A 25,376-nucleotide genomic window follows, 5' to 3' on the forward strand; every position below is an offset into this window, starting at 1 on the left:
ACAAAAAACAAGTCTTGAACCCAGTTTGTGCATAGTTCATGATCCTCTATAAAACCAGCTTTTGTTAATTTGCAATCTTGCAGGACCCTTTAAATCTGATAAAACCATTAAAAAGCTAATCTTCAAAAAAAAAAAAAAAAAAAAAGTAATGCACAAGTTTCCTGATCCAAGCAGGCAGGGAGCACAATGTTCATATAATTTTTAAAACATACTTGAAGTGTATGTTATTCCATTGTCTTTCTTCCTTTCAAAACAATCAAAAACATTGATCTTTTTTTAAACATAAAGCGATTTTTTTTAATATATAAAGCACTCTTCAAACATCTATTTCTTTTGAGTCCATTATTTGGTAAATATGTAACTGCTACACATTAGATTAGGTATTTTCTTCTTTCTTACTGTCTTTTTTTTATTTTATTTTGTTTTTTAATAATATCTTCAGTGCTAGGAGTTGGGTTTTAAAAATACATGAAATGGTGTGGAGTTGCTCCTCGGGAAACCCGGCTTTCCTGAGACATCTTCCACCATGTGCAAGATAGTGATCACAAAGTTTTCGCCACTTTGACGAAGAGGAGGAAAACAACAACAAAAATAGTACACAGCAATGGCCAAAGAAAAGAATAATACAACAACACTGTTCAATCCCAGAGCTCTGAAGTAGCATATCTTCATTCTGAAAATAGTTTTCTTTACGATGGAAGTCTTTTTTTTTTTTTTGTCTTTTTTTTTTTTTAATTCCTTTTTTTATTTTAAAGTTTGAAGGAGAAAAAAAGGTCTGTAAACAGGTGGGAGCCAAAACTCCTGGCTCCTCCAAAAGCAGTCAAAACCTATGTCCAAGTGCTTGTTTCTGTTCCTGCTTGCAAGGGAACTATCCGCTCTTTACAATTATCTATGGCCACAGTTCAACAAGAGTTTATTTTTTTTTTTTAAACTTTATATTCCGAATGGAAAAATGGTGCAATACTCCGGTAATAATTTTCTTGCATTAGTCCACAATAAAAAGCCGCTAAAGGTAGATATACATATTATTCTCCAGAGATACACACTGTAATTTTTAAAATGCGATAAGAGTCCTTGAGTAAACATTTACACGTGAATTGTCGCCGGCCCCTTCTATCAGTTTCTTTCTTTTTTTTTTTTTTTTTTCTTTTTTTTTCTTTATAACATTATAGAATTAGCTACAAGAAGGGCTGCGGACACTCAGTGCAAAGTTAGAAGCTAATAACAATTAAACATTTGACCAATGAGCAAATAAAAAGCATATACTGAATAAAAGGAAAAAAATTCACACTTTTAGTTAAACCACACATGGGCACACACATACACGCGCACACACGTACACACAAGCACGCTCACATACATACATCTGTTCCAACAAAAACATATCGTCTGAACTTTAAAAAAAAATTTTTAGAGCCTGTTTTTTGTGTACTGATGCTGACCTGGAAGTGTAATAATTAGACTTAGAAAGTGTTCACATTTTGTTATTGGCCTGCTGGATTCAAGTATTTGCATGTTGATATGTGGTTTTTTTGTTGTTTTTTTTTTTGTTTGTGGTTTTTTTTTTTGTTTTTTACTTTTTATATTTTTTGGGATTAAAAAAATGACATGACGAAAGTAATGACACAAGGGTAATGTGCATAGGCAGATCCATGGGAGTAGTGGACACAGAGATACCCCAACCCTGCCCTCCCTCCCCCCCGCTCAACCTGTACAGTCAGGACTTACCATTCCGATCCGTTACTTTTCTGTACCAATGGTAAATATCACACTTCACCCTTTCTGATTATTGGGTCCGCCTCTGGTAATGTGCATAATAGTCACAGGCTCATTTTAAATAGGCTTTCATTTCCCCCTTCCCCCCGTCCCCCCCAGTTGATAAAATAACCCTTTCCAGCCCAAATTCTGAAAAGTGCCCTTCATGATAGACCTATTCTAAGCAGCTTTTATACTTTGTTTTTAAAATCACCATACAAACATAAAAAGACAACATAAAACAAAAAGCCATGAAAAAAATAAAACCTGTCATTAGCATGTGACACTGACCAAAAGTAGCCCATACTGTTTCATGAACAGTTCACAAGGACTTCTGCAGTTTCATATTCGATATTGGACAGAGGTACTAAAAAGGGCTGCCAGTCTGATCTGTTAAAGCTGGATTCTTCATCAAGCCCGGGACTGGAAAGGGTTACAATTCTTATTTTTCCTTTAGTGCTGATGATTGTTATTTCCATTTTATTTCTCTTGTTTCCTAGATGGACTCCCCACTGAGAAGATCACCCGGAAGAAGAGTATTCAAAGGTGTCGGGCTTCCGATAACTCTGCCGTCGTCGGTGCTCGGGGGTCCCCAAAGGCTGCTGGAGTACTGGGGCACCCCACCCCACAGCAGGTCGCTGCTCCCCTTGCCCCCCAGGCAGGGAGTGTTCCAGTGCCCGGCGTCGCTGCGCACCAAGGCGTGAGAGCTGCTCGAGGAGCCCAGGCGGGTCTGGTTGGTTCCAGTGTTGGACTGCCAGCTGGAGGTGGGCGGCAGCGGCTGGCCTTGGGCTAAGAAACGGTTGACTTCTTCTTCACCAGCAAACTCGGCCAGGATGGTAGTGTTTCCCAGGACACACCTGGGGATAAAAAACAAAAGGTGCGGCCACGTGAAACGAGGGGCACAAAGGGAACTTGGGAAGTATCCGAGGTGGATGTAAACGCACGTTCCCCCGAGTGGCATTCGCGGTGAAGAGTTATGCCCCATCTGCTCACCTTTACCAGTCTCAGTCTCAGTTTTAAAGCAAGACTACTCTGTCCTATTTTCTATTTACCCTTCTACATCCATAGGCGGACACACAAAGCCGTGCGTGTGGAGACCACGTGTTTAACTAACGTGCGTCACGGGAGGCATCACTGCATCTTTAGGCATAAAGATACAGGCACAGCAGCATTATCAGTAACAAATGTCGCCAATAATGACACATTTATTATAATACATTTTCAAAACTTATTCTCTTCACATTAATTTGTCCTCAAAGAATATATTCTAGTATTTAAATCCTGCAACAGACTCAATCATTTGCTGTATATTTTAAAATCAACTAACCAGGAAAAGAAGTCTCTCTCTTTTTTTTTTTTTTTTTTTTTCCAATCTGCCAGATATATGAGCAGAATAAAATTCAGACACCTTACAGCTCAGGATGACTACAGCCAACACACTCGATGGTAACTTTTTAGTTACAGCAAAGGCTGAAATGCTGCTTCTAAGTCTGTGCTCGAGCACCTAATAACACTGCCTCCCTTCCACACTTTTGCATAAATGCTGTAGCTTTTATTATCTCTTGAGCACTGGGCAGTGGGACGTGTAGCAATTACGAAGTCCCTTTGCTTAAAAAGATAAGATACAAAACATAGATCTGACAATGCTTTATATAACGCAGCAAAGCAAGCTCCGGACCATGAGGTGTGTAATTCCTCCTCCTTTTTTAAATATTCTCAGAAGACTTAGAGACTCAGAAAGATTAGAGAATCCTTCTTTTTTCACATGTAATGACCAAGTATGCTTTAATACCCTTAGAGGTCTTAGCCCGTTGCAATGTTTAACGTTAACTCTTCAATGTACAGTTCAACTCTTCTGTGTCTAATGCTTACTCCTGCTTTTAATTAAAGATATACTCGAAACCCACTGGCTGTGTTGGGAACACATTTCCAACATCTGCATTCTGAAAATTGATTTGTACTTCAATGCAACTCACCACTCATCCTACAAAGTTGAAGGTATTTTCTTCCCCGTTTCCTGAAACCTTACTTTTCTTTAACACTATGTTTAAAATTAATTTCCTTAGTATATGTTTGACAAGAATAACTGCATGACTAATGCAATGGATGTGGAAGTCTTCCAAGAACCTAGCTTCTTTTCTTTTCTTCTAGAATTTATTTTGCAACCTAAGATCCTTTAAAGAAGAATGGAGGATAAATCTACCTGCCTAAACCTCCATGTCCTCTGTATTAGTTCAGTCTCACCGCTGCATGGCAATGGTAACTCCAAACATACACATTAACAACTACACTTTTGCTGGAATACAGATGTTTTTGTAACAGCTACTCCCCCTCACCGCCTGACCACAGCCTCTGGTTTGGACATCGTCAACAAGCTATGTTTGGGCAAATGCTCCTTGCTGAAAATCACATCTTAAGCATTTCCACCGTTCCTAAATGTGTAAGTGGCAAGACACAAACGCAGTCTTGGAAAACTACGCATTCTTCAGGAAATTTTAAAATAATTTTCAAAAAGTAATCATCACTGCTGCTCATTTACGTATCAAACCCCACACACGACCAGAGATGGAGTGTGTGAGTGAGCTATTCTCGTATCAAATCAGCTGGGATCTGAGACTGTTGGCTCTGCAATGTATTTTCCAGTGATCAGCTCCACATAAACATTTATCTGTGAAACAGATAGCGGCTGGTATCTCTTGGAACTCTAATACTGTCCTTTGGCTTCCACAAATCCCACTGTATTTTACCATGACACCCTGCCAGCAAACCAAACACATACATAGCTCAACCCTTTCCATTCAGAAAGGTCTGTCCTGTCCTTGCCAGCAGTGTAACTATAGTTGTGCTGCAACCTATTAAAAAAACCAATTTAAACGGAGGCCTTCCAAATCACCAATAATGTAAGGACATTACCATGTACGTATTTAAAATAAGCACTTATCTTTAAACTCCCGTATTAATTTTGCCTTTGGCATTCTTTCTTTTACCTGCTGCGTACATCTCAAGTGAAGTAACTAAGATGGGTCAATTTTTCACCTCCAATTGTTCTGAATGCTGCTTCGTAATATTGAATTAAGAAATGGTCAACCATAAAAAAGCAACACAGTCATTAATATAATTATTATTACTACAATTTCTGTTAATCAGGTTCATAATGGGAAAGCAGTTGCAACTTTACATATGGAGGAACCATTGTTCCTACATCTCTAAGTACAGGGAAGGTAATCAGGCCAGTAGTACAGCTAGCTCCAAACAATGTTTCTGCTATGATCAGTATTTCTCTTTATACTCATGCTATAACCTGTTGATAAACAAAATTGCTTTCCAAATCCAAGCACCTAAGCATCTTTTTGAAACATCAGTCTCAAAGGTGACCACCACGAACACATTATTTATCATCGTTTTGTCCTTTCTGTTGCTCTCTAAGCTAAAACCCTGTCTCATGCTCTCTTCTCTCCGAGCTTGCTTTGGAATTCTTACCACATCTAACAAATTCTTATAGAATAGCAGTCTTATAGATGCCAAATCCTTACTTGAGCACATTATTAATGGAGAATAGCTACTATCAAGTTTTGCAATGACCTCTTATTCGGTAGTGCATGAGTATCTAGCCTCCAATTATTTTTTTCTCTCTCTCATTAGGTAATTTCCAAAATCTGATTGACCCAACTAGTGATCAGTTCTGAGTCCTAGCAAATAAATGCCTAAGAAAATAGTTTCTGAGATAAAACTGGCTTCATAACAAAGGAAAGAGAGAGCAGAAACGTACATATGCAGAGACTTTTGGGCCTTGGCTGCTTCTTCCTTGGAGCTGTATCGGACCACAGCATTCCCTTGCGTCAGGTTCAAGTGGAATGTTATTAGAGGGCCATGTTGCAAACACAGTGTCCGCAGTGTGGAACCATCAATCTGGTAAGAGGGAAGGGGGGAAAGGTTATCTGCAACTTTTTAATTTTACTTTAAATGCTTGTTAACTAAACAAGTTTTAAAAGCTAAAGAGTAAGTCCAGGTGAAAGAAAAAAAAAAAGGTTTTCTTCCATAAGAAGAATTTAATTATAGACTTATTGCTGTCTTGAGTGAGACATTCCCTATAGTACAGTGCACAAAATTTCCCAATTTAGCTAAGACGAATTATATTTATCATTAGAAGGCCGCAGAAGTACAGAAATAAGTCAACAGAAAACCACATTGTTCATAAATATAACTAAATTTTCCCCAAGATTAATTTGGATGCCTACATTGAATGCTTTGTGGCTTATGTCCTTCCTTATGAATGACACTACATGGAGGACTAGAAGATTTGACAGTCTTAAGAGCAAAAGAAAAAAAAAAAGCCACCATAGGAAAAGCCAATTTTACATCTCTGTATCTGCTTTAAAACATCCTTCACATCCAAACTTACACATACATAAATGGTGCACACTGAATGACTAATTACAGTCTTAAAAGTTCATACTTGATTTGACAGCATGTTGAAAACTTAACAAATTCCCTGTAGCAGACAGACACTTGTAATAAATGCAGAATAATTATCTTCCCTTCAAATGAACCAAATGACCAAGGTTGATAAATGTTCTTATCATTTCTTAAATTTGACATGTCTCTCTTCATAAGTAGTTATGTACAATTCCATTTACCTGGGGCGTGAGGTTTCGAAGAACCAGCCAGCTGCTTGTTCTCCCTGAGCTGTCAGTACTCCATGCAGAACCTACAATACAAATTCCACAACAAAACATTTTATCATGATGTGGAGAGCATATTACAAGAATAAAACTTATCTGGAATTAAACACCACACTAGCAAGCGTTATTGCTACTGCAAACGAATCCTACAGCAGTTTCCTCACATCTTGATTTATCGTTGTCTTCAGAATGAAAGGTTGCTAAATGAAAAACCTCCTTTTGTTACATTTACAAGATCCGTTGCATTTTTCACATTCCCACAATAGCTATTAGAAAACTAGCGGATGCAGGTATGACACCGCAACAAACTGTATCTTCAGGTTACATTAGAATTAATCCGGAAGACCCATTTTAAAAGCAATTCAGATGTCCGAGCTCAGATTGCTGCTTGCCATTACAGATTTTTATAGCACTGCAGCAGTCTGCAATCTTGCCAATGATAGATTAATGCGTATGACTTATTCAAAGCAGATATTTCTGCACTGACAATGTTCTGATTAAAGATACAAGGACATAACCAACAAAACCTGCTTTTCCAACTTCAGCCTGGTGTTTTACAATGAGAAGCTGTACAAGATTGATATTTATGAGGGGCATTTGAGAAACCGCAGTACTTTGGTCATCACAGGCGTGACCACGCTCGGGCTCCAGGGGATCCTGGCACTAGCAGTAGCTGCCCACCAGGTGGGGTTTGGTGAAGAAAACCCATACAAAATAAATGGCAAGAAGAGGGAGGAACATGTAATTCCCAACTTAGTGAAAGCAGATTAATAAAATAGTCGGCTTTATAAAATAGGTGTAATACTTCGTTTTTCAAGCTGACAATACTTCACAAACAAACATGAGATGTATATTTATATAGCCAGATTCATGGGTTTCTCATGTTTGTATTTAAGCACAACAATGACATCCAAAAATAGCCTGCTTGAAAAAATTAAGGCATTCCCTGAGGGCGCAGCAATGCCATCAGGTCCTAAAATGCTTCACTTCTATGCTCCAAAGATGTGTTCCACATTAAATTCCATGGGCTGATTCGCTCGTCTGGAAACCTCGTAGGCAGTCATAGATCATACCACAAAACAAGAAACATGTTTAGAATATATTTTTAGAAATTAAGGAAATGGAAAAAAAATCCAAGTTGGAGTGAAATTATTTGGCAATTCCTACATAAAATTACTAATGTGACCACCTGAAAGTGACAGCTTCATTTTTACAACTTAGCGTAACTAAAATAAACAGACATGAGCTTCATCCCCAAAACAGACACACTCTGCTTGTATTAAACCTCAAGTTTCTGGAGCCACCCCAGCTACGGGGTGCCTCGCTATTGTAACACAGAATAAAAGCAAACAATTATAAAAAGGCGGCACCGTGGTGTTATAAAACAGAAGTCAGGAGTACCAGAGGAGTAAGAGCTGGTCCAACCCAGGGGACTGGCACCCCACGTAGATGATGGCTTGGTGTTTGTTAAGCCTGGAGGCGGTCTCGTAGGAGCAGTAGTGTTTCTGGGTACCTTCCATAGTTCATGGGATAGAGAGGCTTGTGTGTGAGAGATTGGGCCAGAGGACCACGTAGACTTGATGTCTGACAATTTACCTGCGATTGGAAAAAAAAAAAAAATTGTGTATTTTTAGTTAGCAACAGCTGTTAAACCAAGTAGGCTGGGTAATCATCAAGCTTCTGCATCGACTATGTTCTTCCAACTTTTCAGGACAAAAAAGAACAGCATTTTGTATCATCCAGTGATGGACATCCTATATCCTTTGAACCTACTTACACTAGTATTTACATTTTCAAAGAATTTTGCATTTAATGAATGTAACAACACCTGCTACATATATAGCTCCCTTTTTAAAAATCTATTATTTCACTTTCTCATAAGACGATACATGAAAAAAGACCAGAAAATGGACTTAAGTGTTTGAAATCTAATTTCATCAAAATTATAATGAAACACTTTGAGATTGTCCCACTCAAGTTTCATAGAACTTAACGACTTTTTCTTACACAACTCATTTTATCTAATATAAAGTAACCAGTACATCCATATGTTCTTCTGATATATTATTAAAACTCCAAAGATCAAAGACCAACAAAAACTGTCTTTCTGAATATTCAAAGTAACAGATATTCTTTTTTCCAGGTGTCTTTGAGAAAAATGAAGTGTTCAGAAGGTTAGACCATATCACAACCTGTCACTCTTTGTAACTTTTTACTGTTCTGCTTGTTACTTCCCTGATCAGTTTTTAAACTCTCTTACTACTGTTCCTCCCAAATCAGAGTTTGATAAAATACTACAAAAGCCAAGAATAACAAATACAGTTTAGCAGTCAGAGTGGCAGAAAAAATTGATTTAAATTATGGATACCAAACCCCTTTATTCACCTTTAGACTTACACATCCCTGTCTTTCCTCCTTGTACCAACATATGTTGTGAAATTAGAGTCCAATTTCCTTGCCACAGCACAGTCCCACCATTCCTAACATTAGCAGCACTAGACTGGAACGGACCAGAACGGTCACATCATTGCATCCTCTGCCAGAGCAAACGATACTGTGATTATGCTGCCTTAATGCTTTAATGTTGGCTGCAGAGAGTAAGAAAATACTTGGTCTGACAAAGTCCAAGATGCAAAAATCTTGTGATTTAAAAAAAAAAAAACAAAACAAAACAAAAAAACCAAAAAAACCCCAGATTTGAACTGGCTCATACTGAATCAGTGCTTTGCATCAAGCAACCATTGAGGTTTTTTTTTAGTCCTAAAGCCAAATTCACCAGTCACCAAATCCCAGCCTCAGTTATACACACACACACACTCCCCAAATTGCCTCTCTTTATCTGTATCTCATAACTCAATGATTTTATACTGAGTCATAACAATTCAAGTGAAAAGGCAACCACTCTCCCATCTTCTTGCAAACTGTAGCAACAAAAATAATTTGACAATGATGATGAAGACATTAGCATGGGTAAAATGGTGGGGAGGAAGGGGGAAAGTCTGAGTTTTATAACTCAGAGCAGCTCAGCCTGCGATGTGGGACATGATACATGCACATTACCACAGATTAGATGTTGCTATGTGACTACTTCTCATGGGGTTAACACAAAGATTAAGTGACACTGCAAAACAAATAAAAAGCAAATAAAGCAGAAATGCACGGCAGATAAAAGAAAAGCAAGCCATTCCTTTCTTTTCCTTTCATTGGAGTAAAACATGTCAAACAAATCCTTTTTGTTTTGCATTCTGCAGTATGACCTGGAGGCCGCAACTTCATTTGTTCAAAGAAGTGGAGGGTTTTCATCGATTAGGTATGAAAAAGCTAATACGATCCATATAACAGCCCCAACACATTTTTGTAATGGGACAAACTGCATATTTAGGTAGCCAGTTTGCAAGGAAAGTTTCCAAGATTTGCAGAGAGAGATGCTCCAGAATTTGTAACTCATTAAAAAGAATGGGGTGATTATTTAGACCATCTGTAAGCTCAGCCATATACGGGAGCATCAGGCTTGGATTGACATTTAAGAGCCCCAGACCCAACCCCTCCACAGCCAGAGTACCTCCCTTGAGGTACTGCTAAACTTTGTCCTGAGCTGAGGATGGTTCACTTTTAACAGTGAGTTAATTAACAAAAGTTTCCTATCAGCTCTTGCTGGAAGGGTCTAGTTGGGGTGTTTCTACCGAGGTCCCAGACAATAGCGTATTCATCCTCAAAGTTGCGCTGGAAATAATCATTATGAGATGCTTCTGTCTATAGTAGCACTACTGTAATAACTGGGAAAGCACTTTCTAGGGCCTCTTCTCAGAATGCAGAAGGATGTGAAAGTAGAAAGGCCATTTTTCGTACCTGCAATGCTAGGTGCGGATGCAATGCTGCTGAAAGAGCTACTGTAGCCGGAGGCACTAAGCGGCCAGGCACTCGATGAAGGCAGCGTGGCATTCTGAGATGATGTTGGGGATGACCCTGCAGAACCAGCAGAGAAGCAACTAAGAAAGATGGGCATAATGATGTTTGGTGTGACATAAGCATATCTATTATGTGCAAATACAAACCATGCAAGGCATTGTCCTTAATCAGCCTGGTGTCTGAAGTCTACGAATGAAATGTTATAGAAAGCATGGTAAAGTGAAGCAGAAGTCTTTAGTAGAAAAGAAAAGAAAGCTGGCACAGTAGCAAATGTACTAGTGTCTGTGCAGAAGATAAATCCTGTGTTTCCTTTAAGATACGTGATTCTCAAAAAAATCAGTGTTAAACTGTTTAGTCTCAAGGAACAGGCTTCATTTATAAAGGTGCTCTGCCGGCTGACTTAAGCAATGGCAACTGTAGATGAGCATAGATGTGTGTGATAAACTAACCTCTTACCATAGGTGATTTGTCCTAAATTACTCGAGGTAAGCACTTCTACATCCTAATGCCCACAAACATCTTCAGATTTTTGCAGACTTTCAGTAAAGGAAGGATATATTTTAGCAATCTCTTCTCAAACTGGTAACATTAAATGAAATAGCCTGAAACTATCTTGATAAATCATTTACAATCTGAGGAGCTATCTAAGCATACATACCATTTCCTCACTGGCAGCAAGTGGGAGAAACTGAACATAAAATAAAATATCTTCATTATAATGACCAGAAGAGCTGGAAGTATTCTCTCTAGCCACCAACAAAATTAAGTGTGTATCCTAGGTGACTTATCATTCCTGACATACATAGATGGACTGCGATACTGAAACATCTTTGACTGACTAATAAAAATAGGTGAGTTCTTTGGAAAAGAGCGCCGTACTGAGGTAGAGAGGAGGAAGTAAAAGGACACTCTCATCCCTCACAGCTCAATAAAAAAATAACACAGGCTATATTTTCAACCGGAACAGCAACCAATCAAACTGTACCTTACCCAGACTCCCTGCACTCCAAAGGACACCAATACAGACATCACTCTCAAGCAAAGTAACTCTACATCAAGGCCTTGTCCGGAAAGAATCTATTCCCCAGGCAGGAGTGAGGGAATTGTATCAGATTCAAAGGCCCATATGCCCACAGAGCTGAAACTGTTCCTGATTCCACGTGGCTAAGACTTTCAGCTCATAGTAGCTGACCCTGCAAAGCTTCACTAGCAAACAGGGCAAAACAAAAATCCACCCACAAGCTTAGGTTTTGTGTTTCTAAGCGTACAGTGCAAGGACGGCACACACCGCAGCCTGGCCTCTAAATGGAGATCAGCTCTGTTCATACAATCCGGGTACTTCAAGCTGCAGTATTCACAGACAGTCTCCTCCTGGCAGCACGTCAGGAAAGCCTCAGTCTCCTATGGATGGGTACTGGTAATAACAGATAATTTTACCTCAGAGCGAACACCTAGCTTATACAAGCGTAAAGAAACAGATTCAGTAACTACATTTTTAAATTAAAATTATATTATTAGCAAGCTAAAAAGCTAATGAGGAAAGGAAGCATACATGGACCCCAACAGCCACTGCTTTTCAGACAGTTTTGGCTCTTGAGGGCCTTTTTACTTCTGCAAAGATCATCTATACTGACCCTCTTCAAGTAGCATAATTATTTCTTCATTCCACAGATAGATAATACACCAATAGAGCTAATGTATACTTTCCTCCTATAAGGAAGGAAGACCTGTAGTAGGTATCCTCTAACTTACAGGTACAGCTCTGTAGGGCTAGGCTTTTGGCCTAAGGGGAGTATTTTTTGGGTGCAGCATATCTGAACCGTGACTGAATTATGTCTTTCTACTTTTCTTTTGGTAACTTCACACCATGCAGGTTGCCTGCCCTGTGAAGTCCATTTGGGTCATTAAAAGTTAATTCAACATTACCTATGTACACAAATGGTTCAGCTTAAATAAAGATTGCTCTCTGATAACCCCAGAATCATTCCAGGATTCCTGCTTCCCCTCACATTTCACATCCCTTCACCTGAGTTAACAAGCCCAGAGAAGGAAACCCAATGCAAGGACAGTTCCGATTTACAATCTATGCAGATATCACAGATGCAACTACTAGAACAAAATCCACATTTTTAATCCTGAAAGGTCCTTCCTGACCACCTGACTGTACCGTTCCTGTGCGCATCAGAGTGCGCTCATAGAGTGCAGGCAACTTGCCTATTTCGGCACGCTGATCACAACCAAACCAAGCCACCTTTCCCTCGATCCACTTTCAGTACATCTAGTTAACAAGCAGCACAGCCCCAATGGTTTATTGTTTTAGAGAATAGCCTTTTATTTCTGGAGCAAGCACTGACAAGACAAAAGGAATGGAAATGGCACTGGGAAATACTAGTTCACTAGTCAATACCCTATTTTTTCTTTGATAGTTTTGGGGATAAACCAGCTCTAATTTTTTTTGCTAATTCATCTTCTAACAAAGCTACAATTAATTAGTGTGACAGAAGCCTGCTTCCTCAGCAACAATCGTGGAACTTTTGTATTGTGTCTTCTGAGTATCTCACAAAATGTACGTAAGAGGTTGGTCAGTATGAAGAGTGAAATCTTGTTCAAAACAAAGTGTTACAGGTTATAAAAACTTGCAGTGACCACAGACGTTTCTGTTACATCTCACAGCCTTTTCCAATATAAAAATATTTACATTCCCACGGAAAACCAGAAATTTACTAGTCCCATGTTTAAATCAAGTATTTCTGGATTTTCAGTGAAAGTTCAGAGCAGAAGCATTACGATTACATGCAAAAAATACACTACATCTAGTATATATGAAGTTAATTTTTTTGGCAAAAAGAAGAAAGTATGCACAGATGTGAAGGTAATTTGTGTGTTTACCTCCACTCTTGAGAAGATAGCGATTCACATCCTGTATCGTGGTGTTTATGGTCGGCCCAGTTGGAACACTTCCAGGAGTAACATCGGGGTCATTTTCAGGATCGATATTCTGCAGTCCTTTCCATGGCACTCCTGGATGAAACTCTGTTTCAAATATAATAAAAATATGAGTATATGAAGTCATAATTCTCCAAAGTTTCTGCATATCAGAAGGCAGAGGATTCAATAAATAACACCAACAATCAATTGTAAGGACATCAGTTTAACACAAATGCTTTGTATTTTGTTACCTGGTGGCCAGTTTATGCTGGAGCCATTGGAAATTTTATCACTATCGGTTTTGGCACGTGACCAGCTGTGAGGAACAGCGACGGGCGGACTGGCGGGCGATTCACTGTTTTGAATCAGATCATACCGGCCATAAGAGTCATCAATGGAGGACTTTCCCGGAGGACCAATACTTAAACCTCCAGGTATAGCACCTGTAATGAATGAAATGGAAAGGCTCTGTTTAAAAGTGGGACCAATTTTGGGTATGGAATTCAATCAGTCCCTACATTTTGTTATTATTTTCTTTTTTTTCTTTCTGTATTGAAAAGATAAATAAGAAAATTAAAATATAAACACAGTAAGAAAGGTTAAACAGCCTCTGAAGCCTTACTAGGAGTTACAGCTGTGAGATACACCACTGGTACAATCTAGACACTCAACTTAAATTCACATTACATTACTGCCAAAAAGAGACTAAGTAAATCAAATAATTACACTGATGATAAATAGGAATTTACTGAGACAGCATACTAAGGAGTATCACTGTAGCAAGCCCCCTTCTCATCCTTCTCTAGGTATTCACTGCTGATGGGATGGATGACCTGAAACGGCCATTCTCATGCTCCTACAAACTATCAATCAACAGTTTGGCGTAAGCAGTACAGCTACTTGCAGAATAAAAAAAACATTGTAAAAGACAAATAATTCATGCTGCTCATAACAAAATCCAGGATACAATAAAGTTAACAGAGCACCGTGTTCTAACAGAATAAACTTGCTACAGGAAATAAAGGAATAAGCGACTCAGGATACTGGAGGTGTTAAGGATAAAGGTGTTCAAAAAGATTAGCAGTCACTTCTGGATAAATAGGAAGTTTGTGCTCCTAACTCCCAGGGTGGGTAATGAGGATTAGCTGTGAAAGGTTGGTGAGATTGGAAAAAACTGTAGGAGAAAGCCAACGTAAAGTTTTTTTGGATTGAAGGTATGTAGATATGGAGTGAGAAGCTTGTGGGACCTGTTTTGCCAACACTAATGGCTTGTTTTACATCAACTCCATGTTCTGAGCAAAAAGATTCAGCAAATGAAAAAAAACATTCCTATGCCGCACGTAGGAAGTGATAGCTGCAAGAACTTCAATGTATTGCTCAATGCGACTGCAGAAATAATCTTCAAAATATCACAGTCTCAAAGGGAGCTTTGTACCAACCATTTATGAACACTTACCAAAAATAGTAATGCAAGACAAAAATTACCATTGCAATATGACTCAAATCTTAAAAAGCCAGGCTGACACTGAGATTGAATGCGACATACCGTGCTTGCTGGAGTTCTGGTCAAGCGAAGAAGCAGCACTAGACAGATTATCCATTGAGTTGGGGTGTGTCCACTGAGGAAGGCGAGACTGGGACTGAGAAGTGTCCTTCACTGACAAACCACCAGTAATGTCCATGTTATTTACATTCATGTTCGGGTTCAGTCCAGCTAAGGGGAAACAGGTCGTTAGATATCTGTAGTATACTGGAGGATTGAATGACGTGTTTAAAAATCCAGCTAAAGAAATTATGAAACACTGATTTACAGACATCTGTAAGTATGTGTAGTAATTTATGATGCACATTTTCAACCTGCTGTCAAGAACTTTTGCTTTTATGGGAACACCATTCAGAAAATTTTAAAACCTTGCTAAAAGGAAAAAAGAAAAAAAAAAGATGTAGGGATAATATTTTAAAGCTGTCAGTATTTCTACTTGCAGTCTCTTCACTTGTCTTGGAAAGACATTCTGGAAGAATGCACCAGAATGCTGCGTTTAAACCAGAGAAGAATTTGCAGCATTCCATTGCTAAGCCAAAATATTCCTAATGTCTCACCAGCACACCCCCATGATGTCTGCAGTTTTATTTTGCTAACGATTTTTTTAAAACCCCAAACAAAGCAACTAATTAAAATGTCATACGAACAGCTGCTATTCATCAGAGCAGGTATTGTACTATTTGGGCACGTATTTTGTATACACAGAACAAAATCACTCAGGCTGTATTTAAGGAATAATTTTGACATGCTTCTGTGACACAAATCTGGGTCCTTTTTGATATATAAACCTGAATGTTAGCAGATCACAGGGAGCTTGAGATACGATAAGAACCTTTTAGACTTTGGCCTTTAATTCATAAATTCTTTTGCCTTCTGATGCTCCCTGCTATAACAGCTCACCACGGCAGTCAGAATTACCTTCTTAACTGCTGCATGGTAGATAAAGCTTGGCAATTCTATTGTACGCAGCATAAAGAGAGTCACTAAGAGATTAAATTAATTCCTTTATGTCATAATGAAGTCTGTAGCATACATCAAACAATCACAGAAAACAGGTCTGAAAGGTTGTTCTGTTCACCCTGTCTCAAGGCCGAATCGATTATTTTGACATCAATCATACTTGACAGATCTATGCCTAACCTACCACAAAATGACTGATGAAGAAGATTTCAGAAGTCTTCCCAGATAATTTATTCCAGTACTCCACTTCGCTTAAAGCAAGTAAGCAATCCTTAATGTTTAACTAGATCTCCTTTTATGCAACAAAAGTTATTACCTCTTGCATTAGCCACATGCAAGAAGACTTCTTTGAAGCTATCTTTTACATTTTTGAAGATTCCTGCATGTGTCTCAAGTCTTCTCTTTAGACTAAAACGAGCAGAGGATTTTCATTTTTTCCTTACCAGCCATGTTTCTGAAACATCTAATCATCTGCACTACACTCTTTCTGCATTCCTTCAAACTGATCCATATCTTTCTTGAAATACACTGACCAAAACTGATGCCTTACCGGTGCTGATTAGTGTGGAAAGAAAACTTTGTGTGACTTCCAGATGATATTCCTGTTTATCAATATGACATTTGTGTGTTCTACAACATGATCCTGTTAATTTCTATTTAGTTCATAAATAGCAACATATGTGGATAATGAATTAAGCAAATCTTCTGTTCTGGTATTTATAGGCAGAGCACAGGTGAGCAAATACAGCCCACTTGAACAGCCACCCCACGGACATGTAGTGCCATGATTTTGTTTTGGCATTATTTAATAAACATATCCTTCGTATTTCTGTATTTGTTATGCCGTGGCACAAAATATTTAGAAGTCGAATTAACGAAATAGACTCCCTCTGTCTTTTTGCTATGGAACTCTTTTAATGAAGGACACTCACCAAGAGGGTAAGGAGCAAAGGTGTTCGGTGAAGACTGTTGCTCTTTGGTCTGCAGGTCAGGTAGGCCGGGAGCCTGGGGATGGGGTGAAAAGCTATCCATGGCTGATTTGCCTGCAGAGGGGTGCAAAGATAGATGTGGAGGGGGAGGCTGCTGCTTCATAAGCAGGGCCTGGGCCAGCTGGCGCTGGTGCTGCTGGATCTGCTGCTGCATGTTATTGATTGTACGTGCAACCTGGCAAGAAAAAGAATCAATAAATGCTCAATTGAACAAAAAAGACGCTAGATTTCTTGTGCCTTTCTCTACAGTGAAATAATGCGCTAGATCTCTTTACAAATAAAAATTGACTGAATTAAGGGTTGAAGAGCTTTAACTGAATGCTGTGAAGCAGCTGTATTACTCTAGCACACTTTCCTTTTCAATACTCAAGCCATGCTCTATATTACTGTTCCTAGGGATGCTTTAGCTGCTTTGGTATAATGTAGTACAACCTCTTTAAGCCACTGAAACCAAACTCTAAAGGAGAGATGGAACTGGGGGGCAAACCTACTTGCTGCTCCTGTTGTCTCATGGGTCCGGAAACATTACGCTGAGCCTGTAACATCTGCTGCTGGATTTGTAAACGTTGGTACGCCTGCAAGACAGAAGTGAGAGGTTTGAGGTCCGAACATATACCATAAGCCGAACAAGCTGGCTTGAACTGTTCTGGTACTTTATAAAATAGAAAAGACAGAAACACCAGAGTTTTCTGAAAACAGTCAACAAAACCAAAAGTAACAATCTTGTTACGGATGTATTCTGAAATATATTTGTTTAAGTCTAGTGTTCATTGGGTTTTTTTAAACCAAACATGTCAATAAAAAACCTGATAAGTAAGTTTGTGAGCAATAAGAGTTCATTAAAGGCAGGAGCCTTTTTTCTTTTTCTGAAAAAATTGTAGGATGAAGCAAAAATTAAAATAGAAGTTTATAATATTATACAAATAGAATAAATATCAAAAGTTATTTTTGGTTTGGCCATCTTGTGTTCTGACAACACTTTGTATTTAATCACTTGTGCTGCTTTATTCCCGAAAATTTCCACAATTTTAATGTGGTTAACTGCACAGTAATTTATTTTTTTTTCCAAGGTGTTTCTCTGAAACACGTGAATTTAAAATCCAAAGAAGTTCTGTATAGATTTTTTTTTTTTTCAAGTAGCTGGGTACTGTTCAGTTATTACCATGGCATGAGATCAATGCCGTGCTCCTCAAAACTACGAAACATAACCAGAAATGAACAATAGTATCAAACACTGTTACTAATAGAAGAGTTTGACTAGCACATTGAGATCAACAACTAAGCTAGTTTGTCATCCTCAATTTTATGTTTTAACTCTAGCAAATACTGACTTACTGTTAGCAGTATCTTTTTTTTAAATATTCACAAAATCCGATTAAATATTTTCATACACACACATATACATGTAAAATTTGCAAATACAGCAAAATTACACAACTTTTCAAAAACAAGTAGTTCTTATCACACAATGTGTTTACTATACACTCCATGAATTACAGGAAATTTACCCTACACTTTATTATTTAGTGATGCAACTGAAGGAAGTTCTCCAGATAACTCAGGTGACCGGCGCTGCCAAGAATTCTCTCTTGTTGTGACACAAATTTTCCAGTTGGTCAATCAGTTGCACAGGCTGGCGTGTAGTACACAGAGCAGTGCTCTTTGAGAATATACTGCAGTACTCATACCAGTACGAAGACAACTGATTTTTAGTTCCACTGATCAGCTGTACAAGATAATTATTCCACAAATGACTATTTATAAAGCCTGAGGCAAACCCCATGATTTTGTTTCTTTGAAAAGAAACTCTACCAAAGCAATCAGCATCTGATTGTTTTAAAGATCTGTCATGTCCATTCAAAAATTTAGTTAGCCATTCACTTATTCTATCTTCATGCCTTCAATTCTGATTTAGAGCTTATTTGCCATGTCTTTTAACTTACCAGCTGCAGCTGATAGAGCTGGTTCAACATCGTCATATGCTGAGGATTATTAATTGGCGAGGTTAACTGTGCAGGGCTGAGACCAATGTTTTTTGCTGCAAACTGCAAAAGCTGTGCTTGAACCTAAGAAAGAGCAGTGTATTAAACATTGTACTTTTATTTTTAACACTGGCAACTGTGCAAGCCATTAATAAGAATCACAAGACATCAGCTGGAAAATATTCCTATTACCAGAAGTAGTACCATGAACTACCAAAAAATTAACAAGAGACTAATACAAATCTTAATAACCATACTCAAATATCCATTTATAGAAAAAGAGCTGAGAACAAACTCCTCAGCTCTCTAGAAACACTACTTTTTGCGAAAAGGAACAAGAGAGCGTGCTCACACAGATAACGTACAGAGTTTACGCACAAGAACATCTTACCCGCGTAACATGCTTACTAGCTAGTAAATAAATCAACACAGATGCAGCCAGACAACAGTAGCTGCAAAGCCTCAGAAGCATGACAGAATGCATATGGGAAGGAGAGTGCATACGGAAAAAGTTCCAGGGAAAGGGAAAAATCAAGAGTGGAAGTCCTGTCTAACCTGAGGGGATAGAAACTGAGGCACTTGAGCACGAAGACTAGGCTGGGATGAATTAAGAGGTTGCACTGGCGGTTGCTGCGGCTGTTGCATGGTCCTGGCTTGTGCTGCTCCGCTATTGCCAAACATACCCAGATTGCCACTCGGTATCTATAAGAAAGACACAGACATTGGCATTTAAAGACGTCGCTCCACACGTAACCTGAAAGTTACTTGTCTGTGCAGTCTTTATCCTCAGTGATTACAAGAGGGAGGGATAAAGCACCCAGTACAGACAGACTGTACTGGCAATCAGGTTTAGAATCAAGCATGGCAAAGATCACCGCATATCCAACAACATCCCAAACCTCAAAAACTTTGTACAGGTGCCTGAACAAAAGGCAGCTGCAGTTGAAGATCGCTGTTCCAAGGATGCATAACCCCAGAGGGTCACAGATGAACAATGAGAAATACTGGCCAAAAATGTTTCGTTTTGTGTAGCAAGGGACAGGAGAATGGAGTCATTAAACTCACAGTATCCCAATCCTTAAATTATCTAGGCAGTTTTTATTAGTTCTTTTACAAAGGTACTGATAATGGACACACTGTTAGTGCAGTCTCCACTTCTGAAAGATATGCTTAACAGGCTGTAAGCGCTGGACAATATTGCCTTTAGAAAACTAACTTAACAAGAATACATGTAATAAAAGCCACCATAGAATCATACATAGAGGGGTTTTTGTGTTGTTATTTCTTATCTTTGCTGGAACTTCAATTTATATGGCAAAAATAACCTTTTCATAATCAACAGTAGTTTATAACCTCTCAGTCTTGTGGTGTTTATGAATCTTGCCCTCCATCTCCTTTCCCTTTCAGCACATTCTTTCTACCCAGGGGCCAAAACATCCCTTTTGCCACAACGCTCCATACGACCAGAGGTGCTAGAAGCACAGTTTCGCTCTTACCACCTGTCAAAGCTATGAGCTGTCTTGACACTTACAGCAGGAATAAAAAAGCCCCCATCAATTCTCACCCACCTCATCGCTGAATAATTATGCGAGCCAGGAAAGACGAATTAGAGAAATGTCTCTGCCTTAGAGTCTGTGACAATTAGCAACGCCTCAGAAAAAGAAACCTCACATCAATCAAGGCAGAGCTACACCAGGGTTCAGTGGTATAAATCCATAATACTACAGTCTCTTCTCAATGGATGTGTGTAATTAGCAGGCTAATTACAACTAAGCAGTTGTTTTATGTCCTATAGCGTCAAATGTTTACACAGCAGGTAGTTTCTCCACTGACATTTCACGGGAACAAAGACGGTGCACGCACTTTCGGTTTAAAGCACCGTTTCCCCTGGGGAAGTGACGGGCACTAGCAGCGAGTCCAAGAGAGCTGAAATTCAACTTGGGATCCTCTCCCAACAGCCTTACCTGTCTAGAAGAATTCAAGTTTTGCATGCCCAGCCCTGAGGCAATCCCGCCCAGGGTCTGATTAGGGAGTGCACTGTTTGAAAGGGGGAGCTTCAGGCTTGGTGAAGGCAAAAATGGTGAAGTAGTGGGCTCTTCCACTAGGCCGCCATCCTGATTGGAGAAAGAAAGGGTGAGCTGCGTGCGGTGCCCAGGAGCAGAGAGCGCACAAAACAGAGTCCCATGGAAATATAAAAGGGCATGGATGAATAAAAATAGTGTAAAAAAAAAAAAGTATGAATAACAGGGAATGAAAGTATGGAGTGAAGGGAGAAGAAAGAGAGAAATAGGATTAAGGTACTGTTTTTCTTTACTTTATTGCACTTAATCTACAAATGCACAATCGCCTCACCCACCTCTCCAGAAGGAAAGGAGGGATCCTAGCAACCCATCACAGAGCTATCATGCGGCCATTGCCGCCTCCCCCTTAGATTTTCTCCTGTCTTCTCCACCAGATTGAAAGGTGGAAAGGGAAGAGACCCAGAACATTTCAGGGCACTCTTCCGCTGGTTTGGTAAACTCTGGGCAGTGGAGCACAGACGTACGACATAGCGCTTGTGCTAACCCAGAACTCGAGAAAGGCCAGATCAGCTTATTTGACACCAGTCTGTATTTGGTTCCACATCATAGCTCTGCTCTTAAAAAAGCATTTTTGCATTAATCCCTTTCCTGAGACACATGGGTCTCTCTCAATATTCACATAGCACCGAGTTATTATTATCCACAATGAAACATTACACTCCAACACACCCAATGAACACAAAAATACTTAAAACCAATAACGATAGTGTTGTCTGTGTAGCCTTCCTAGGAAGGCAATTAAGACACTGCCTGAACGTCCCCCAGGAGGAGGCAGATTTTAGCAAGACATAAGGAGCCTCCTCTGATAACCGGGCTGTGAGGAACCACAGTTGAACATGGATACAATGCACAGAAGGCAGCCCCCACAGGGGGCAAACAGCAAGTCAGAAAATAAAATAAATCATATAATCCTCAATCAAACAGGTAGATATCTAGCTAGTATTACAGTGGGGTACCGCGTTCCATCTCAAACTGTGCTTTGATGTCTGCGAAGCCTGCGGCAAGCATGATCAAATAACACTGTGTACAAAGTAGAGCTCCAAAGACAGGCAGAGTGAAAAATCTTTAATTTGCAATGTGCTGGACTGCTGTTTTTCAGACAATATATTCATTGCAAAGAAAGGCTTTTAAATAGGTGAGGAGCTAGGTTATTTCAACCAATACTTTCAATGCCCCAGAAGATTCTGAGATACTGATAAACCTCCTTTGTTAAAAAAGGCAGCCCAGTCCGCTAACCAGATACCCAAACAAATGACCTAATGCCGCAAGCACGCTTGGTAAATTTTATGTTCTAAGTTAATCCTGGAAAATGCATTTTCAACAGCTCTCCTTTGATGCAAAGAAAAAGTTTCTTTACTATCAGGCAAAGTGACACTTGACACGCTATCTGACTATCCTGAGGGGGACACTGACATTTTCTAATGATATCCCCAAGGCCTTTCAGCTCAAGATATTTTACATTCTACTGGACATCAGTCACACTCCACAAACAACTGCGGCTTGCATGACAGTAACAGGTTCAAGGATTTCTCCTTAGATCACAGACATATGTTTACAATTCTACCCTTCCCCCTTTAAAGTGAAAATAATTTCAAGCTTCGTGCGTGCTCTCTCCTTCAGATGCCATTGTTTCCTATCTCAACAGACCTATTGACCATGAAAGACCAATGCAATTTCTCCCCGCCCCCAAAATTTATTCAAGTCTTGTCTCACTGACATTATTTATTTATTTATTTATTTCATTTTGGAAACAGGCAGTGCCAGGGACAGCGGAGGACAAGCCACACTGGAGACTCAGGCATCTAATTTCCAGAACAGGCGGACTCTTGCTGCAAAGCCACCTTCACAAGTCTGTTCCTTGGCTGAACTGCAGCAAACGTCTTTTGTAGCAAGTTTATAACACATTGTTCACATTCACTTTGTTCTTTTTTTTTTAATTTGAACTTATTGCAAGGTGCCAACTGTGCTGCACAAATCTGTCCTCTGTAAGTGGAGCTGAAATCAATTCACTTCACATAAAGTATTTTAGTTGGTCCACAAAGTACTCCTCAGTCCTTCTCAACCTGGACTAGGTGATACCTTTACTGCTGACAATGCTTTGTGACCCAGTATTATTCAGGCTCCTTTATGTAATAATTGTTTCCTGAAGAATAATATTTTCTACCTAACCTTTCCTCTTCAGTGATTTTCTTACAAATTTATGTTACGCTTCTCCCTCAGGCTAATCAATTAAACAAATCCCCTACATCCGAATTGTCAAAATCATGCTTAATTCAGCACAGCATTTGACTTTTCTGAAGGGACTTGACACAACTGTAAAATCCTACCGGCAGCAGCATTTCCTTCTACAGTTATCCAACACAAAGCACCACACTAGTACTCCATGATAACGTTACTTTCAGGACTTTGCAAAGTCTCTCATGATAGTCTCATGTACCAAATATGACAGAATGCAAGCAGCACTGCTCAAAAGATTTTTTAGCCCTGTGAGATATGGACAGTTTAGCAGAGGATTCCTGGACACTTTGGCAGTCACCTGCCAACAACTGCCACTTCAGGAATCAAAATGTCCCGGCAGACAGATGGGAGACTGATTAATTTGCCAGAGGTCTTTATACAAAGTCAGTTACAGAAGCACTTAGTAGAAAATACACATTAATAACTTCTCAAAACCGGAAAAAACCCAACCCTTTTCCAAAAGAGGAAGTTAAAGTAATAAAATCTCACCTCAAAGTAAGTTCTCTTTGAATCTGACAGGAGTTAGGTACAGGCAAAAGAAACTTGTGGCAAATGCAATACTCCAAGAAGTACTCATCATTGATATTTTTAATTTTGAAAACATAGGAATATGAAAGAGGTTCCAAGATTTGGAAGTTCAAAAGAAACAATCACTGGATCATAGGAGGCAAAGATGGAGGAAAGAAGAAATACTTAAAAGTCAGCCTTAAAATTCTAGTGATCATCATCTAATTGCAAGGCCTACAAAAGTATTTCTGCATAATAAAAATACCCCATTCATTATCTCAAAGACAAAAAGCAATCACACTCACTAGAGACAACTGGGATCAGAATGCAAAGGACGAGGTTGAAAAAAACCCAACAAACACTATGTTCAAATTAGAAACAAGGAAAAGCCTAGTCAGAATGTTTTTGGAAGAACATGATTGCAGCCAACAGGCATCAAGACTTGTAGACCTGGATTCCTCAATAGTAGAGAAGAGGAGCTGATCAGTGAATAAGACAATAGTGAAAAAGAGAATTAGATTTGTAAGGCGAGGATTTCATGGTCTCCTATATGCTCAAGAATTTGGGGAAAAGTTTGGAAGAAGCATTAGGGCAAAGGAAGACAGGAGATTCTGCTAGCAGTATGGGAGAAAGCATGAAAAAACAAAGACAGAGGAGAGCAGGAGGGAAAACGAGTCTGCCCTGGAACTAACAAGCGTTGCAGAAGGCAACTGTGAGCTAATGCCAAAGCAAGCTGATGTTACTACTCTCCAGAGAGCTGACCTGACTTTTGATCACACACCCCCAATACAATGGTCCAGAGTTCAACACTTGCAATCTGATTGTGCTAAAAACTTAAGTGATGTCGCTGTATGGTTCAAGATTTTCAATTACGGGGTGGTCAGCGCAGATCAGCAAACCACCACATTGCTCTTCTGAGCTTAGAACACTCGATAGGTGCAGTGAGAATACACATCAAACTTGAGTCCCAGTACTCAGGAGTGGTACCCAAGCCAAATCCCCACACTTAAAGAAAAGATCCTTTGAAGCACTCTGGGCTTATTTCTGGTATTTTTCAGGACGCTTCCAGGAAAATCTTACATGCTTTTCTTACAAATTTGATGGCTCCAGAAGACATCAGATAACATCTTCAGGCAAACCTGATACCTAAGTACAGCATGCTTCCCACCAAGCATAAGATAACGTGGTTGAGATCGCATATCAGGGTACTGCTAGGCTGGATCTTTGTTTCCTCGAAGCCATTGGATTTTCTCCCTTCTCCTTTTATGGTGCTACAGGGCAAGATAACATCCTGAAATATAATACAATTAACACAGCACTGAGTGCCAAAGATTGACTCAGCGTGACACAGAATAAAGAGTATCTGCAGCAAGTGTTGAGGAACAAGTGAAAGCAAACATTCCAAGGTGATGTTCAGTTGCACAGACCATTACTAATCCAGAGAGAACAGGGAGTTCAATGGGTCCAGAAGCAAATGTCAGGGCTGGAAATGCTCTCACCTCAAATGCATAAGGTTTAAAAAAAAAAAAAAAAAAAAAAAAAAGTGCTGGCTTTACCTGTCAGAGAAAATGCAGGAGAAAAATCACAGAGACTCAGCTGGGGTGAGCTGAGAGAATCAGCTGAGAAAGAGCAGTAGCAATGAGCATACTAACCCAACTTACAATTTCATGAAGAGGAACCGCGCATAACTTATTGAAGACTCAGCAAAGCCAAGCAAAAGGACAATGACCTGATAAGACAATAAGTAAAATAAGGACCGCTGGCTGGAGTGCTTTGTGCGGCTGTTCGTCGACCAAGGCTGA

General features: G+C 39.4%; 1 protein-coding gene across 20 annotated transcripts in view; it reads right to left on the reverse strand.

Annotated features, from left to right (window-relative positions):
• Nucleotides 1-703: 703 nt before the first annotated feature.
• The window catches only part of TNRC6C (trinucleotide repeat containing adaptor 6C), a 214,776-nt gene continuing 190,103 nt past the window's right edge, over nt 704-25,376 (reverse strand). For 11 of the 20 annotated variants that reach the window (XM_054846203.1, XM_054846190.1, XM_054846197.1 and 8 more), the window contains 13 exons: nt 20,713-20,886; nt 19,304-19,450; nt 18,710-18,832; nt 17,258-17,341; nt 16,710-16,941; nt 14,821-14,988; nt 13,526-13,717; nt 13,236-13,379; nt 10,287-10,403; nt 7,839-8,033; nt 6,393-6,463; nt 5,525-5,664; nt 704-2,612 (listed from right to left, as the gene is read on the reverse strand). In XM_054846203.1, the coding sequence (XP_054702178.1) occupies nt 2,252-2,612; nt 5,525-5,664; nt 6,393-6,463; nt 7,839-8,033; nt 10,287-10,403; nt 13,236-13,379; nt 13,526-13,717; nt 14,821-14,988; nt 16,710-16,941; nt 17,258-17,341; nt 18,710-18,832; nt 19,304-19,450; nt 20,713-20,886 (2,148 nt within the window). In that variant the 3' untranslated portion in view covers nt 704-2,251. The remainder of the gene's footprint in view (nt 2,613-5,524; nt 5,665-6,392; nt 6,464-7,838; nt 8,034-10,286; nt 10,404-13,235; nt 13,380-13,525; nt 13,718-14,820; nt 14,989-16,709; nt 16,942-17,257; nt 17,342-18,709; nt 18,833-19,303; nt 19,451-20,712; nt 20,887-25,376) is intronic. The other 9 variants (XM_054846200.1, XM_054846192.1, XM_054846208.1 and 6 more) reach the window with 5 other exon arrangements.

This window comes from Grus americana, chromosome 18 (genome assembly GCF_028858705.1).
Source record: "Grus americana isolate bGruAme1 chromosome 18, bGruAme1.mat, whole genome shotgun sequence".
NCBI lineage: Eukaryota > Metazoa > Chordata > Aves > Gruiformes > Gruidae > Grus > Grus americana.